The 16,720-nt window shown below is 40.4% G+C and overlaps 2 protein-coding genes across 5 annotated transcripts in view; both read left to right on the forward strand.

Annotated features, from left to right (window-relative positions):
- LOC105484964 (complement C3b/C4b receptor 1 (Knops blood group)) overlaps nt 1-16,720 on the forward strand; it is a 235,838-nt gene that overhangs the window by 197,793 nt on the left and 21,325 nt on the right. The window lies entirely within an intron of this gene.
- LOC105484876 (complement C3b/C4b receptor 1 like) overlaps nt 1-16,720 on the forward strand; it is a 99,273-nt gene that overhangs the window by 61,229 nt on the left and 21,324 nt on the right. For all 3 annotated transcript variants that reach the window (XM_071079576.1, XM_071079582.1, XM_024793822.2), the window contains exons 6-13: nt 1,269-1,445; nt 1,537-1,639; nt 2,927-3,012; nt 5,210-5,428; nt 6,520-6,699; nt 7,314-7,413; nt 14,076-14,161; nt 16,270-16,668. In XM_071079576.1, the coding sequence (XP_070935677.1) occupies nt 1,269-1,445; nt 1,537-1,639; nt 2,927-3,012; nt 5,210-5,428; nt 6,520-6,699; nt 7,314-7,413; nt 14,076-14,161; nt 16,270-16,668 (1,350 nt within the window). The remainder of the gene's footprint in view (nt 1-1,268; nt 1,446-1,536; nt 1,640-2,926; nt 3,013-5,209; nt 5,429-6,519; nt 6,700-7,313; nt 7,414-14,075; nt 14,162-16,269; nt 16,669-16,720) is intronic.

Genomic DNA, 16,720 nt, shown 5'->3' on the forward strand with positions numbered 1-16,720 from the left:
TTGCTGGAGCCAACGTCATTGGCATCGCCAGAACTGAAGCTGTAACTGCTCACCGAAGCCATCTATACCGCCACTGCCTGAGCCACCTCTAGAAGTAGAACAGATTCTACTCTCATCCTGCCTTTTAATTCGGTATATATGCCTCCAACTGGCAGAACCTAACCAGAGCCGAGCTATCAAGGAAGATGAATGATTGTAGTTTTAAGGCTTCCATTGCTAGCAGCCAAAAGACAGTCCAAAAGTGTGAGACTGGGAGCCAACAAAAATTTATCCAGCACAGCACCTCAATATTACATCACCAGGCATTGATTAGTCAAGGAAACACTGGGTGATGAACCCTGAAAATGGACATTACAGCATCAGAGTATTTACAAACTCCTTAAAGAAGTCATTTTTCTAGTCCAGTGCCCCAGATGCTTGAGAAAACTGAAGTCCAGAAAAGGGAACTGGTCTGCTCAAAGCCAAACTGAAATTATTTTTTCCATTTTATAGCAGTTTCATGTAATTTAGTTGAGACCCAAATGTGTTCTGATTTCCTGAGTTCAGATCAACTATATTAAGAGAGAGCCAGTGCTACCATTACAATATGTTGCCTGAAATATACACTCTCATTATGGTGACAGTAGGTCTTTTAGATTTTGTTCAACAGTTGCCCATCTTCTCACTGGAGTGAAATGAATGACTAGACAGCACATTGCTTCGTAGCGTGAAGAGAGGCCCATAGTTCGTTACCACCTTATGTCAGGTGGCCGCTGAGAGAAGCCTTGACAGGAGATGAGAATAGATGTGTGGATGCTGTTTGTTGCACCGGTGTGATAGGTGACGGAGGGACCTATTAGATGCGACATGGGCAGAGGCACTCCTTTACTGCCTAAAATGCAAGACTAAATTGATGATGCCTTTCTAGAAAGGAAGTACAAAGATATAAAAATCCATCATTTCTCCCAATTTTGTACTGGGTGAACAGTAATTGGAAGCATTCTACAAGGAACTGTCCATCGCGGAATGTTAGTTGCATACTTTAGATGAAAAGCAATGAATTGAGGATACCTCTGTTTTAGTCACAGTTCTGCAATGTGTCAGTTCTATGACTGATGGCAAGACATCTTCCTTGCCCTGTGTATTTAGTTTGTTATCAATATAATAAGGCTGTTATTCTACCTTTTTTATTATATACAGATTTATAATTATTATTCCCTTGGCCAATTTAACAGTGAGAAAAAAGTTATTTTCACACAATTAGCAGTACTTTGTTTCTCTCTCCCCAGTATGTCAGCTGCCTCCAGATGTCCTGCATGGTGAGCATACCCAAAGGGACAAGGACAACTTTTGGCCTGGGCAGGAAGTGTTCTACATCTGTGAGCCCGGCTATGACCTCAGAGGGGCTGCGTCTCTGCGCTGTACACCCCAGGGAGACTGGAACCCTGCAGCCCCCAGATGTGAAGGTGCCTAGACTCTTATCTGGCTTGATATTTTTAGCTTGCGTCTTTATTCTGCACATGCCAGTTATTTCCATTCATTTTTCTTTTTCTCCAGTGAAATCCTGTGATGACTTCCTGGGCCAACTTCTTAATGGCCGTGTGCTATTTCCACTTAATTTCCAGCTTGGAGCAAAAGTGGATTTTGTTTGTGATGAAGGGTGAGTATGAGCTTGCTGGACATTGAAATTGGGGTTAGGAATTAGTGCCAAAAGGGGAGATTTGATGTGGCTTTAAAAAGACAGACACAGACACACACGCAATCAGAGAGATGAACTTTTGAAAGCATAAATAGGAAGAAAGGAAAGAAACATATAGAACTAATAACATGAGATATGAAGAGGACACTGGGCCATATATTAACTGGCAAGTTCAAAGGCAAGTATAATTACTATTATGAATATATAGGTAACAGCGTAAGTTTAAAAAATCCTATTTTCAAAATTTTAGAATTTCAAAACAGCAAAAAGGAATATGAGTAATTTAGAGATTCCCAGAAAAAAATACAAGTAACAAAAAGCTTATTCTAAAGATCTAGGATCATTTAAGAATCATTTCAGTAAATTCTTTAAACCATCAATAATGAAATTTGTAATAGGACTGAAAGTGTAAAAAGTTAGCAATTTTTAAAAATTCAGTCATATATCGTCTTGCTAGTCATGGGCTCTGGGCTCTGAGCTGGGGTCCTGATGGCTGCTGTTAATATTTCCGGCAAGATCATTAATTTGTCTATGTCCATCTAGTGCTCTTCATAGGGTGCACATCTCTACATGGGAGCTGACCAGCATGGGCAACAAAGCACCTGATCCCAAAATGTTCCACAGAATCTTGGCAGCCTCCAAATACCAGCACCCAGTAAGATTTAGAAGGGCATTGGGGCCCAAAAGACATTGAGAATTTTTGATGATTGCAGACAAAAATCAAGTCCTCTCTTCTTTCCTTTTTCCCCTAGAATATTCACGCTTACTCTTCAGCAGCCCAAACTGCCCTTGTGAGCCTTCTTCATGCCATCACAGATGTGGAGACAAAAGGACAATCTTTGTTCTCTCACCAGCTATTTCTCACTTTTCCAGTCCAAACTGGGAGTTGTTTTATTTGCTTTTCCAAGTTCAGAGTTAGGAAGGCATTGCATTAAAAGACTGGGTTTCTTATAATGACAATGAGTAATCAGTGAAACTCCAAGCCTGGGTCCTGGGTCAAGAAGATGGTGGCTATTTTGTGACCACCTTTTTCAATTCAAGCAGGACTGTCATGTGACCAAGCTACTGCATTTTGTCATTCTATATTGCTCCCTTCTGGAAGTTGTGATTTTTCCAGAATAATGTACCCTCTGCACATCTGTCACCTGCTGGCCTCAGGTCCTCAAAATCCTGAGATTTGGGGTTGGGCCTTAGATTGTGAACTATGTGGCCTCTTGGCTCACTATTCACTACTATTTTCTTCTTTAGATTTCGATTAAAAGGCAGCTCTGCTAGTTACTGTGTCTTGGCTGGAATGGAAAGCCTTTGGAATAGCAGTGTTCCAGTGTGTGAACGTGAGTAATAGGAGTAACATTTCAGGCCAGTCTCTCCCCTTCATTGGTTCAGTATTTGACCCATGACCTCCCCTAATGTGGTTCTTCAATTTTCTAGTCTGAATTATTTATTTGAAAATTGCTGGCCGGGCGCGGTGGCTCAAGCCTGTAATCCCAGCACTTTGGGAGGCCGAGACGGGCGGATCACGAGGTCAGGAGATCGAGACCATCCTGGCTAACACGGTGAAACCCCGTCTCTACTAAAAAATACAAAAAACTAGCCGGGCGCGGTGGCGGGCACCTGTAGTCCCAACTACTCGGGAGGCTGAGGCAGGAGAATGGCGTGAACCCGGGAGGCGGAGCTTGCAGTGAGCTGAGATCCGGCCACTGCACTCCAGCCTGGGCGGCAGAGCGAGACTCCGTCTCAAAAAAAAAAAAAGAAAAAAAGAAAATTGCTTATTTTAATAATATTTTGTTGTGAATGAATGTGTACATCACCTGTCTTTGGAACCATCTGATCTCTGTCTGTCATTTTGTATTCTGTTTTATTGTGATAAATCCTATGGTAGTGTGCTTCTAGGTCAGGAGAGATTAGATAATGTGAAGCTTTAACAATTTGCTTTCTTTCTCTACTTCTTTCCTTTCTTCTCTCCTTCCTTCAGTTTTTTTTTCCCTTCTTATCTCCCTCTCTCTTTCCTTCCTTCCTTCCTTCCTTCCCTCCTTCTTTCTTTTTCATTTTTTTCTCCAATCAATGTGCAGTCAGTCTACAATTTGTGTATATATTTGATAATACACAAATATTAAACATGCCTTTATTTAATCAATTATTTATTGATCACATACTTTGTGCCTCTGTTCATCTAGCCACTGGAGTTACAGCAATGAACAAGATGAGTGAAGTCCCTGTCCTCATATTTTACTCAGGTGGGGAGAAGGACAAGGAAAAAAATTAAAAAAATAGGTGCTATAGATAATAGATCAAAGCAATCAAGAATGAGGGAAAAGTAGGGAGTAACATTAGACAGAGTGAGCAGTTTGAGACTCCTTAAATTCTCAAAACATGTATCCAAATAATTTATGCTGAGAGATTCATAAATAATAAGTCACTTTTTCAAAATGAGCCTCATATGTTCAATAATCAGTAGACTACTGATTTCTCCTAGTCTACCCATTTATAATTTCCCCAATGGTAGATAGAACTTTGCTTCATTTCTTGATTCTAATGATTGGAAAACATGTTTCTTTAGAAAACCATGAAATTTTACTAAAATGTTTGTGTTGTTAGAAATATACTTGGACATCTTACAGTGCTTTTTAGAGGAAAATTTTGTAAGAACAAAACTTATATAGAGATTCTTGCTGTCTAAGAAATACAGTGCTCGTTGAAGCAGCATGACAAATGTCTGTGCTACTATCATGCATGAAAGCTCATTGACTGACTACTCAAACTTTCTCTTATTTTTCATAACTCTTTCTAGTTAAAGTAGCTTCTTTCAAATTCCAGTTCTAAGGAAAAACACCAATTAGAAATGAGGGAGAGACTGTTCTAAACAAATCAATAGATGCTAGAAAGGAGTAACAACTTGAAACCTGACCCAGAAAGTAAAAAGAGAAAATAAATCAACAGACCTAGACATTTTCAAAAGCAAAGCAATCTGAATCCATTTGGAGTTTTTTATAATGGCCTGACTATGTTTCAGTTCACTGTGACAGTGCTAATGTTATCACAGAGGTTGATGATCAATATCAATAAGTAATCAGTGAAAGTTTTCACCTATTTAAGATGATTAGCACACATATATACATTTGAGAAATATTTCCCAAGAACGTAGGCTCCTTCCTCAGCACTGCATCCCCAGGATCCTGATAAGTGACTGACACAGGACAAGTGCTCAATTAATATATATTGACTAATGAATGAGTAACACTTCAAAGTGGTTATTTTTCTTCTTCAAATGTTTTGCTACTTCATTAAAATTGTAAAGTTTCTATTGTCCAGGAACCGTTACTATCTGGAAGATTCAGGATAGAAAAATCTCTTTTGCACTTTGCAATACGCTTTCAATGACATCTCATTTAATCCAACTCTTCAAAGGCCTAATGTCTACTGTCACCTCCTTAGTATATTTTCAGCAACACCAATCATAGCACCCTGTAATTGCAGAATACCTCTGGGGAAACTCCTGAATGAAACTTAGAGCTTTTGCCTTTTTTCCAGAAATCTTTTGTCCAAGTCCTCCAGTTATTCCTAATGGGAGACACACAGGAAAACCTCTGGAAGTCTTTCCCTTTGGAAAAGCTGTAACTTACACATGTGACCCCCACCCAGACAGAGGGATGACCTTCGACCTCATTGGGGAGAGCACCATCCGCTGCACAAGTGACCCTCAAGGGAATGGGGTTTGGAGCAGCCCCGCCCCTCGCTGTGGAATTCTGGGTTAGTGCTCATTTCCCCACATCCCAAATGGGTTCAGAATATCTAACGCAGGCCCTCCATATTTCCATAATTACAATGTGGTATTTCTTTGTGCATTTGCCACAATGGAATGCCAAACCAATGACAAATGGTTCTAAGGTAGGTCAACACATCAGATCCTGATGACCTTTGCAGCTGGAGGGGCTGGTGAAAAAAAGAAGGAGGCGGTGAGTGATGGAAATGTCTTTCATTAGAATCATATGAATTAAAAACAAATGCTGGTGAATCTCTTTATTGAAATGTTTGGCTTAGAAATCTGACCTAGAAAATCAGTGGCTCCTGCCAGGAAATGTCTTGAGTTCTTGCCCATGCTTGTCAGCCTCTCATTGGAGTTTTGATGCCTTGAAGTACAAAGAAACCAGACACAAAAGGTGGAACCTGAGCAGGAATACTCTTTCTGGCTTCCTAAAAATGTGAAAAATTAAATCGGAGCTATCCTTACCTTAAATTATACGAGCATTAGCTGAGCATGGTGGCATGTGCCTGTGGTCCCAGCTACTCAAGATGCTGAGATGGGAGGATTACTTAAGCCTAGGAGGCAGAGGTTGCAGTGAGCTGAGATTGTGCCACTGCACTCCAGCCTGGGTAATGGAGAGAGACCCTGTCTCAAAAATAAATAAATAAATAAAAATAGGCTGGCTGGCTGCAGGGGCTCACACCTGTAATCTCAGCACTTTGGGAGGCCAAGGGGGGGTGCAGATAACTTGAGGTCAGGAATTCAAGACTGGCCTGCCAACATGGTGAAACTTCAACTCTACTAAAAATAGAAAAAATAAAATAAAATAAATTACATGAGTAGAAAGACCAGATAGCAGACTAGCCTTCCAGATAATATATTTCCTTATAAGCCTATGTTAATGGAAGCTTCCCTTCAAACACGCAGGGAAGTTTTTTGGTGTTGTGTTTTCTTGTTTTTTTTTTTTTTTTTTTTTTTTTTTCCATAACTAGAAATTTCTTTTCTTCTGTCATCAAATCTACCAAGGGAGAGAAAAGAAGAAACACATTGGGTATATTTTTATTAACTCAGATATTCTTGATTTCATGGTCTCTAGGTAACTGTAAAGCCCCAGATAATTTTCCATTTGCTAAGTTGAAAACCCAAACCAATGCATCTGACTTTCCCATTGGGACATCTTTAAAGTACGAATGCCGTCCTGAGTACTACGAGAATCCATTCTCTATCACATGTCTAGATAACCTGGTGTGGTCGAGTCCCAAAGGTGTCTGTAAACGTGAGTAAACTTGCATTGTGTCTTTCCCATGTCTACCAAAGCTTCTTATTTAATTTTTTCAAATATGGGATATGAGAAACCTTTTTTGAAAAGTGTTCAGATGGGTGGATATAAGAGTTTTTCTTGTAGGTCATCTTTGATTATTGCTTGAAATGCTCACTTCATGAGAATGTTTCAAGGAATATTTGTAGAGAAAATCTTCAATCCCTATGGGAAAGTAAATAACAAACGATTCTAAATTAGGAAATAAAAAGTGTGTAGGAAGAAAAATTCTGTTGGAATGACTAGGTGGGAAGAAATCCTTTGAAAACTTTGAAATACATTGGTAGTATATAATGTCATAAATGACTTTTACATTCTGATAAGGGATGCAAGGTCTCTACACAGATCTAAATCTAGATCTAGATAGATCTGGAGGGAAGGTCTTTTTCAAAGTGGGGCTTCGTAGGTGGCTGATCCTTAGGCGCTCTGATGAGTTTTCTCAAGGTGACAAAATCTGTGGAACCATCAGAACTGCGTATTTTCTTCAGGAACCTACATGCAGGTTGAGACCTTATGTACTGAAGAGAGTTCAGGTTACTCTACCTGGCTCCAAAATACTTTCTTTCCCATAGGTAAATCATGTACAACTCCTCCAGATCCAGTGAATGGCACAGTGCATGTGATCACAGACATCCAGGTTGGATCCAGAATCAACTATTCTTGTACTACAGGGTGAGTTGGCAGCAACATCTCTTGGTTCAAGAGTTCCAACACAGCAATACTACCTTCTAACCACATCTCAGGAAGGAAACTAGGCTATTGCCACCTGCTTTTAAGAGGCTTGAACACAGGTATCAACTCATGATTGAAATGAACAAAGATAGAAGAAGATTAGGGGAAAAATATGTATCCTTGCTGAAAACCAGGGCGGTGCACATATAAAGAGTATGCCATTCACTGGATGGGAAGAGAAAAAAAATAGGAGTGTAGTAGTCAAAGCACACAAACAACCCTGATGCAGAGTAGACATTGCTGGAAGAAAGGGAAGGGCATGTAGTGGCTGTGTGAGAGAACAAACAGCCACTACTGGTAACAGCATGATCGCTTGCTAGGGCTGCCGTCACCAAGTGCAGGCCTTTCTCGTTTTATTGTACATCACAAATACTATGCTTTTTACAAATTGAAGGCTTGTGGCAACGCTGCGACAAGCATGTCAGACGCATCATTTTTCCAACAGTGTGTGTTGACTTCGTGTCTGTGTATAGCATTTTGGTTATTCTCACAATATCCCAAATCATGTCTGTGACAGTGATCTGTGATCAGCGATCTTTGATGTGACTATTGTCATTGTTTGGGATCCCTACGAACGGCACCCATATAAGACAGAAAACTTAATCAATGTGCATGCTTTGACTGCTCCATGGACTAGACAGTCCCCTTCTCTCTCCCTCTTTTCAAGACTCTCTAATCCCTGAGACACAATAATACTATAATTAGGCCAATTAATAGCCCTACAATGGCCTTTAAGTGTTGACATGAAAGGAGGAGTCATGATCTCTTACTTGAAATCAAAAGCTAGAGATGATTACGCTTAGTGAGGAAGTTACGTTGAAAGCCAAGACAGGCCAAAAGCCAGGCCTCGTGTGCCAAACAGCTGGAGAGTTGTAAAGGCAAAGCAAAAGTACTTGAAGGAAATTTAAAGTGCTATTCCAGTGAACACATGAATAATAAGAAGGTGAAACAGCCTTATTGCTGATATGTAAGAAGTTTTAGTGCTCTAGATACAAGATCAAACTAGACACATTTCCTTAAGCCAAAGCCTAATCCTGAGCAAGGCCCTAACTCTCTTCAATTCTGTGAAGGCTGACAGAGGTGAGGAAGCTGCAGAAAATAAGCTGGAAGCAGCTGGGCACAGTGGCTCATACCTGTAATCCCAGAACTTTGGGAGGCAGAGGCGGGAGGATCGCCTGAGGTCAGGAGTTCAAGACTAGCCTGACCAATATGGTGAAATCTCATCTCTACTGAAAATGCAAAAATTAGCCAGGCATGATGGCAGGTTGCCTGTAGTTCCAGCTACTCGGGAGTCTGAGGCATGAGAATAACTTGAACCCGGGAGGAAGAGGTTGCAGTGAGCCGAGATTGTGCCACTGCACTCCAGGTTGGGCGACAGAGTGAGACCCCCATCTCAAAAAAAAAATGCTGGAAGCTAGCAGAAGTTGGTTCTTGAGGTTTAAGGAAAGAAGTCATCTCCATAACATAAAGGTGAAAGGTGAAGCAACAAGTGCTGATGTAGAAGCTGCAGCAAGTTGTCCAGATGATCTAAGATCATTGAAGAATGTGTTAAAATAAATAGCAGATTCTCTACATAGGCAAAACAGCCATCTATTGGACTTTCATAGCTAGAGAGGAGAAGCCAATGCCTGGCTTCAAAGCTTCAAAGGATAGGCTGACTTTTTAGGAGCTAATGCCGTTGGTGACTTTGAGTTGAAGCCAATGCTCACTGACCATTCTAAAAATCCTAGGGCCCTTAAGAATTATGCTAAATGTGCCTTGCCTGTGTCTATAAATGGAACGACAAAGCCTGACAACAGAGGTATGTTTGCAGCATGGTTTACTGAACACTTTAAGCTCACTGTTGAGATCTAGTGTTCAGAAAAACAGATTCCTTTCAAAATGTTACATAGAGCTCATTGACTTTGAATCTAATCAGGCAAGAACTCTGATGGAGATGGACAAGGAGATGAATGTGGTTTTCCTGCCTGCTGACAACAGCAGCCATTCTGCAGCCCATGGCTGAAGGAGTAATTTTGACTTTGAAGTTTTAGTATTTAAGAAATACATTTTGTGCCAGGGGCGGTGTAATCCGCACATTGGGAGGCCAAGGTGGGCGGATCACGAGGTCAGGAGTTCAAGACCAGCCTGGCCAACATAGCGAAACCCCGTCTCTATTAAAAATACAAAAATTAGCCATCATAGTGGAATGTGCCTGTAGTCCCAACTACTCGGGAGGCTGAGGCAGAAGAATCGCTTGAACCCAGGAGGTGAAGATTCCAGTGAGCCAAGATTATGCCACTGCACTCCAGCTTGGGCAATAGAGTGAGACTTCAACTCAAAGAAAAAAGAAAAGAAAAGGAAAAAAAAATACATTTTGTAAGGCTGTAGTTCCCACAGACAGTAATTCTTCTGATGGATCTGAACAAAGTAAGTTGAAAAGTGCAGGAAAGAAGTAGTCATTCTACATACCACTAAGAGCATTCATGATTCATGGGAAGAGGTTAATATCAACATTAACAGGAGTTTGGTAGAAGTTGATTCCAACCCTCATGGATAACTTTGAGAAGTTCAAGACTTCAGTAGAGAAAATAACTGTAGACGTGATAGAAATAGCAAGAACACTACAATTAGAAGCGGAACCTAAAGATGTGACTGAATTGCTGCAATCTCATGATCAAATTCGAACGGATGAGGAGTTACTTCTTATGAATGAGCAGAGAAAGTGATTTTTTTTGAGGTGGAGTCTCTTCCTGGTGAAGATGACATTAGCATTGTGACAATGATCACAAAGGATTTAGAATATTACATAAACTCAGTTGATAAAGCAGCAGCAATATCTGGGAGGATTGACTCCAATTTTGAAAGCAGTTCAGACGGTAAAATGTTATCAAACAGCATTGCATGCTACAGCAAAATCATTTGTGAAAGGAAGAGTCAGTGTGGCAAATTTTATTGTTGCCTTAGATTAAGAAATAGCCATAGCCACCCCAGCCTTCAGCAACCACCGCCCTGAGCAGTCAGCAGCCATCAACCTTGAGGCAAGACCCTCCACCAGCAAAAAGATTACGACTGATTGAAGGTCAGATAATCTTTAGCATTTTTTATCAATAAACCATTTTTTAAAGTATGACTTTTTTCAGATATAATTCTATTTCACATTTAATAGACTATGTATAGTATAAACACAACTTCTTTTAGACTCACTGAGAAATCAAAAAATTCATATGACTCATCTGTTGTGATATTTGTTTTATTGTGGTGTTCTGGAACTGAACCTGCAAGATCCTTGAGGAATGTCTGTAACACAAAATGGGCGGCTTAATACAACAGAAGTTTTTGGAGTTCTGTTCTAGAGGATGGGAGTCCAAAATCAAGGTGTTGACAGGGCCATGCTCCCTCTGAATCCTGTAGGGTAGAATCCTTCATTGCGTCTTCCAGCTTCTGGAGCCCCAGGCCTGCCTTGGTGTGTGGCAGCGGAACTCCAATTTGTTCTGTCCCGGTCCTCGCATGGCCATCTTCCCTCTGGGTCTGTGTCCTCATATTCTGTTCTCCTCTCTGTGCATGTCTGTGTCCAACGTTTTCCCTTTTTATCAGGACATCAGGCATATTGGATTAGGGCCTACCTTAGTGACCTCATCTTAACTTGATTGCATCTGCAAAGATTGTATTTCCAAATAAGATCACATTCACAGGGACTGGGGGTTAAGACTTCAACATATCCGGGGGAGACACTTCAACCTACAACAGAGCCCCTTTGAAAATGTCAAGCGTCAGGTGCTCACAGTGCACTGCCCAGTTGTTGGTGCTCAGCCTTGCTCAGCACACAGTGGAGGCTCTGCCTCAAGCTCACTCTTCATGGGAACAGCTAAGCCAGGTAGTGAGTAGGGGATACGTTTGTGCCACCGCAACAAACACTGAAAGGAAGCTTGTGGTGTCCAGCGTATTTACCAGCCTAGGCCTCACAGACCATAGCACCCAGAATCTGACAAAGTAAAATTGGAATAAATCCAATGTCCTCCTTTCTTTTCTTTTCTTTTTTTTTTTGAGCATTTTAAAAAATACAATTGATAAATTTCCTAACTGTACCTACCTCATCTTGCATTGCTGAATAAGTGTGAACCTCTCTATGGCATAAAGTAGAAAACCATTGAGCTTATGACAAAAAAACAGGAAATACATGTAAAAGAGACCAATTTTTAAAAATCAGGAGAAATTTTACAGAAGAGATTTACTGCCAAGAAACCAGGGAAACTTTCAGAACACTCTCCTTTTCATAGTTTTAACAAGATTCAGTTGTACAAATAATTTTGTGAAACTAGCCATGAAGTCTGTACATGAATGAATATATGCATTCAGTGTGTTTATATATTTCATTTCATGCGTCTGCATGTGTGTGTATGTGTGTGTGTATATATATATATATAAAACACTGAATATTGCAGAAAATTAAAGCTAAGAGTAAGAAGAGATAACCAAATTTTCCCTGAATGCAGTGGGAAAAGATGAAAAGGAGAAGACAGGCAGGCACAGTGGCTCACACCTGTAATCCCAACACTGAGAGGCTGAAGCAAGAGGATCACTTGACCCCAGGATCTCGAGACCAGCCTGGGAAATAAAGCAAAACTCCATCTCTACAAAAAAAGTATAAAAATTAGCTGGGCGTGGCGGCGTGGCCTGTAGTCACAGCTACACAGGAGACTGAGGTGGGAGGATCACCTGAGCCCGAGAGGTTGAGGCTTCAGTGAGCCATGATGGCACCCCTGCACTCCAGCCTGGGTGACAGAATGAGACCCTGTCTAAAAAAAAAAAAAAAAAAAAAAAAAAAAAAAAAAAAAAAGAGAAGACATATTTAAGACAGTGTTAGGATTCAAAATACGTGTAAAAAAAAAATTCCAGAAGGGTAAGCAAATAAGCCCATACCTAGCCATTACTAGGGAAATTTCTGTGTTTCAGGGATAGAGAAAAAAAACTCAGATTCCAGAAATAAAATGCAAAAATATAATACCTGCAGAAGAAGTAAGTTTATTGCCACCACATTGATTCTACACAACACTAAATTGTGTAAGATAGCATTTCTCTTGAGCCAAGCTAATATTCACACCTACAGGCTCCAGATACACATTAAAGGATAAGCAAAGACACAAAAAATGTACCATTTAAGTATGCTTCCCAGGCAATTCATAAGCAAATTTTTAACAAGGAGAATGATGAATTCCAAAAGAAATCTCAATGAGATAGAAAAGTGGTAAAAACAAACAATAACAACAACAAAAAAAAAACACAAAAACTGGCAATGTAATTGTAATTTAGTAATAATCTCTGTGAAGTCACAGAATATATCAATAGAAGTAGAAAATGTGAGAAAGCAAGAAAAGGCAGGCTAGACTTACAGAAAACATGAGTAGACTGACTATACAGAATTTGACTCTGAAATTCAGAAAGTAGGTTTAAATATATGTATCGTGTGTGTATATATATATACACACACATATATAAACACAATATACATGAACACATATAAAATTAAATTCCTAATTAGAAAAAAATATTAAGTTTAATTTCCAAATTATTAGAATGACTAAAACAGCTGAGTCTATCTGTTCCATATAGTAAGTAAGAGGGAAGGAAAAGGAATAGCAAGGACTGCATTTGTCTCTGTCATCGGAAATAAGCCCCCTCATGTTTGGGTCAGGTCATTTTATTCATTGCTTTCTCCTCATCCTCATCATTGGACATTGTGAAATCATGAAAAAGGTAGTGAAAGAATGATGACATGGCTGGGCGCAGTGGCTCACACCTGTAGTCCCAATACTTTGGCAGGCCGAGGTGGGAGGATCACCTCAGATCAGGAGTTCAAGACCAGCCTGGTCAACATGGTGAAACCCCATCTCTACTAAAAATACAAAAATTAGCTGGGCATGGTGGCACATGCCTGTAATCCCAGTCACTCGGGAAGTTGAGTCAGGAGAATGGCTTGAACTCAGGAGACAGAGGTTGCAGTGAGCAGATATCACACCATTGCACTCCAGCCTGAGCGACAGAGCAAGACTCCGTCTAAACAAACAAACAAACAAAAAAAGCAAATCAAATATATAATTTATTTCAATCCATTTGGTTTAATCTTCTTGTCAAAAAACCAGGTCTATTAGATAGGATCAAAAGCAACAAATCTTGTATTTATAAAAAGCATGCCTCAAATTAAATGACATAGTATTATACACACACACACACACACACACATACACATACACACACACACACAGATTAAGGGAATATGCAAACAAAAAATGGCAGAAATAATATGAGAAAAGACAGAACTTTTAAAAAAAATTGTCAAACAGGTCTACAAAATATATTTTTTTTATTTTGGTGCCAGGTACAGTCCACAATGAAGCCAAGATATTAAGAAGCAAAGTGGGCCAGGAGAAGTTAGAGCAGAAATATTTCTTTCAATAGTGAGAGAATAGGAAAAAGAAGAAAAGCTGGGAACAATAAGTAAAGTTTAGGCTAGGCCTTAGACTTCTCCTACATTGTAATCCTTCTGGTTTGCCACATATGCATGCTGTGAGGACGTTGATGAGGCATGTACAGCACAATTATTTTCCATTGTTTGCCTTTAGGCACCGACTCATTGGTCACTCATCTGCTGAATGTATCATCTCAGGCAATACTGCCCATTGGAGCAAGAAGCCGCCAATTTGTCAACGTGAGTTGAAGTCTCTTTCCCCATTCACCCCACTGTTTAATCCTAGAGTTGTCCTCCTAGAATCACAAAGAATGAATCTCATCCCTCTTGGAAATGGTATCCTTCTGATATTTGAAGAATCCAGTCATATCCTTAGAATGGCTCACAGCATCCCAAACTTCCACCTTCACCTAGAAATGCTTTTCTTTCTTATCTCAAGGTCTAATTTATTTTAAACTAGTCTTGAGCTCATTTAAACAGCCCCCAATTTCCTCCTCTGTTGAACACCTCGCAGTTTGAAGAGCATTTTCTTCAGTGAAGTCAACAAATACAAAGTCAGTGAAATAAACCCTATATCCTCTCTGCAAGCTCTTAGTATCACATCGGATATTCAAGCCATGCAGCTCTTTCTTCCTTCTTATTCTTTGTCTAAATGGGATCATGCCATCTTCCCTGTGAGTTGTTTGGAAGATGAGCTTTCTACATTTTGGGGAGCAAAGGGAATGAGTAATTGCAAGCTAACAAGGAATATAAAATGTGTATAATCCTGGGTTTGGTGATGATGTGAGGAAATCAGCAATTTCAAACCCAGTTGGTGGGAGAATAAGTGGGAACAAACTTTGTAGAAGGTCAACATACTGACTGGGCACTGCCCCACGGTAGAGTAGAACACAGTATTCAGTTCTTCCAAGATCAGACGAGATTGGGTGCATTCAGGGTGGTATGGCTGTAGATCAGTATCCAGTTCTTTTTATTACTTCTGTAAGTATCGTGTTTATTATATGTAATATTGTGTATTTGTGCTTTGTCTTTATTAGTTCTGCCAGAGCTTTTTGTTTTTATTATTTAATAAAGATGTTATACTGGGCCAGGTGTGGTGGCTCACACCTGTAATCCCAGCACTTTAGGAGGCCTAGGTGAGCAGATGGCTTGAGCCCAGGAGTTCAAGACCAGCCTGTACAACATGGTGAAACCCTGTATCTAGAAAAAATACAAAAATTAAATGAGCATACTGGCACACACCTGTAGTCCTAACGACTTGGGAGCTAAGAGGTGGGAGGATTGCTTGAGCCAGAGAGGTTGAGGCTGCAATGAGCCATGATCAGGCCACTGCACTCCAGCCTGGGCAGCAGAGCAAAGCCTTGTCTCAAAAAAAAAAAAAAAAATGCTGTGCTATATGCTTTATTATATTAATAACCAATAGAATAAAGACAAATGCATTCTATATAGAGAGAACTAAATTAATAATGGTGAGATAACATAGTTAAATTCTCATTTAGCAGAAGAAATATAAATGTGTACTATAGGCCAGGCACAGTGGCTCACACCTGTAATCCCAGTACATTGGGAGGCCAAGGTAGGTGGATCACTTGAGGTCAGCAGTTTGAGACCAGCCTGGCCAACATGGTGATACCCCATCTCTACTAAAAATACAGAAGTTAGCTGAGCATGGTGGTGCATGTATGTAATCCCAGCTATTTGGGAGGCTGCAGCAGGGGAATCACTTGAGACCAGGAAAAGGAGGTTGCAGTGAGCCAAGATCATGCCACTGCACTCCAGCCTGGGCAACAGAGACTCCGTCTAAAAAAAAAAAAAAAAAAAAAAAAAAGGGAAAAAATGGACTATAATAATATATGGACACATTTAGCAAAGTAATGTTAACTACAAAGAGCAGAACTCATAATATTGTAAAATTGTTAGAATATATCTGTACGTTAGCAAATATTAGATGATATTTACTTCCAGTAATTTGGGATTTCCAAAAAGCTGTTAGCATAATTTACAATAAAGTATAATTTTAAGAAACCAGGCAGGGCACGATGGCTCACACCTGTAATCCTAGCATTTTGGAAGGCAGAGACAGGTGGATTGCTTGAGGCCAGGAGTTCAAGACCAGCATGGCCAACATGGCCAAACCCCATCTCTACTAAAAATACAAAAATAAGCCAGACACAGTGGTGAGTGCCTGTAATCCCAGATACTTGGGAGGTTGAGTGGGGAGGATTGCTTGACCTAGGAAGTGGAGGTTGCAGTGAGCCGTGATCGTGCCACTGCACTCCAGCCTGGGTGACAGAGCAAGACTCTGTCCCAAGGTTTTGTTTTGGTTAACTTGCTATCTCTTTTGCCAGCAATTACTTGTGGGCTACCCCCCAACATCACCAATGGAGATTTCTTCAGCACTAACAGAGAGTATTTTCACTATGGATCTGTGGTGACCTACCACTGCAATCTTGGAAGCGGAGGGAGAAAGGTGTTTGAGCTCGTGGGTGAGCCCTCTATATACTGCACCAGCAAAGATGATCAAGTGGGCATCTGGAGCGGCCCGGTCCCTCAGTGCATTTTACCTACCAAATGCACGCCTCCAAATGTGGAAAATGGAATACTGGTGTCTGTCAACAGAAGCTTATTTTCCTTAAATGAAGTTGTGGAGTTTAGGTGTCAGCCTGGCTTTGTCATGAAAGGACCCCACCGTGTGCAATGCCAGGCCCTGAACAAATGGGAGCCAGAGTTACCAAGCTGCTCCAGGGGTGAGTCTAACTGAGGCCTAGAAGGTCCCTGCAAATGACATGCATTGCTGTT

This window comes from Macaca nemestrina, chromosome 1 (assembly GCF_043159975.1).
Source record: "Macaca nemestrina isolate mMacNem1 chromosome 1, mMacNem.hap1, whole genome shotgun sequence".
Taxonomy (NCBI): Eukaryota; Metazoa; Chordata; class Mammalia; order Primates; family Cercopithecidae; genus Macaca; species Macaca nemestrina.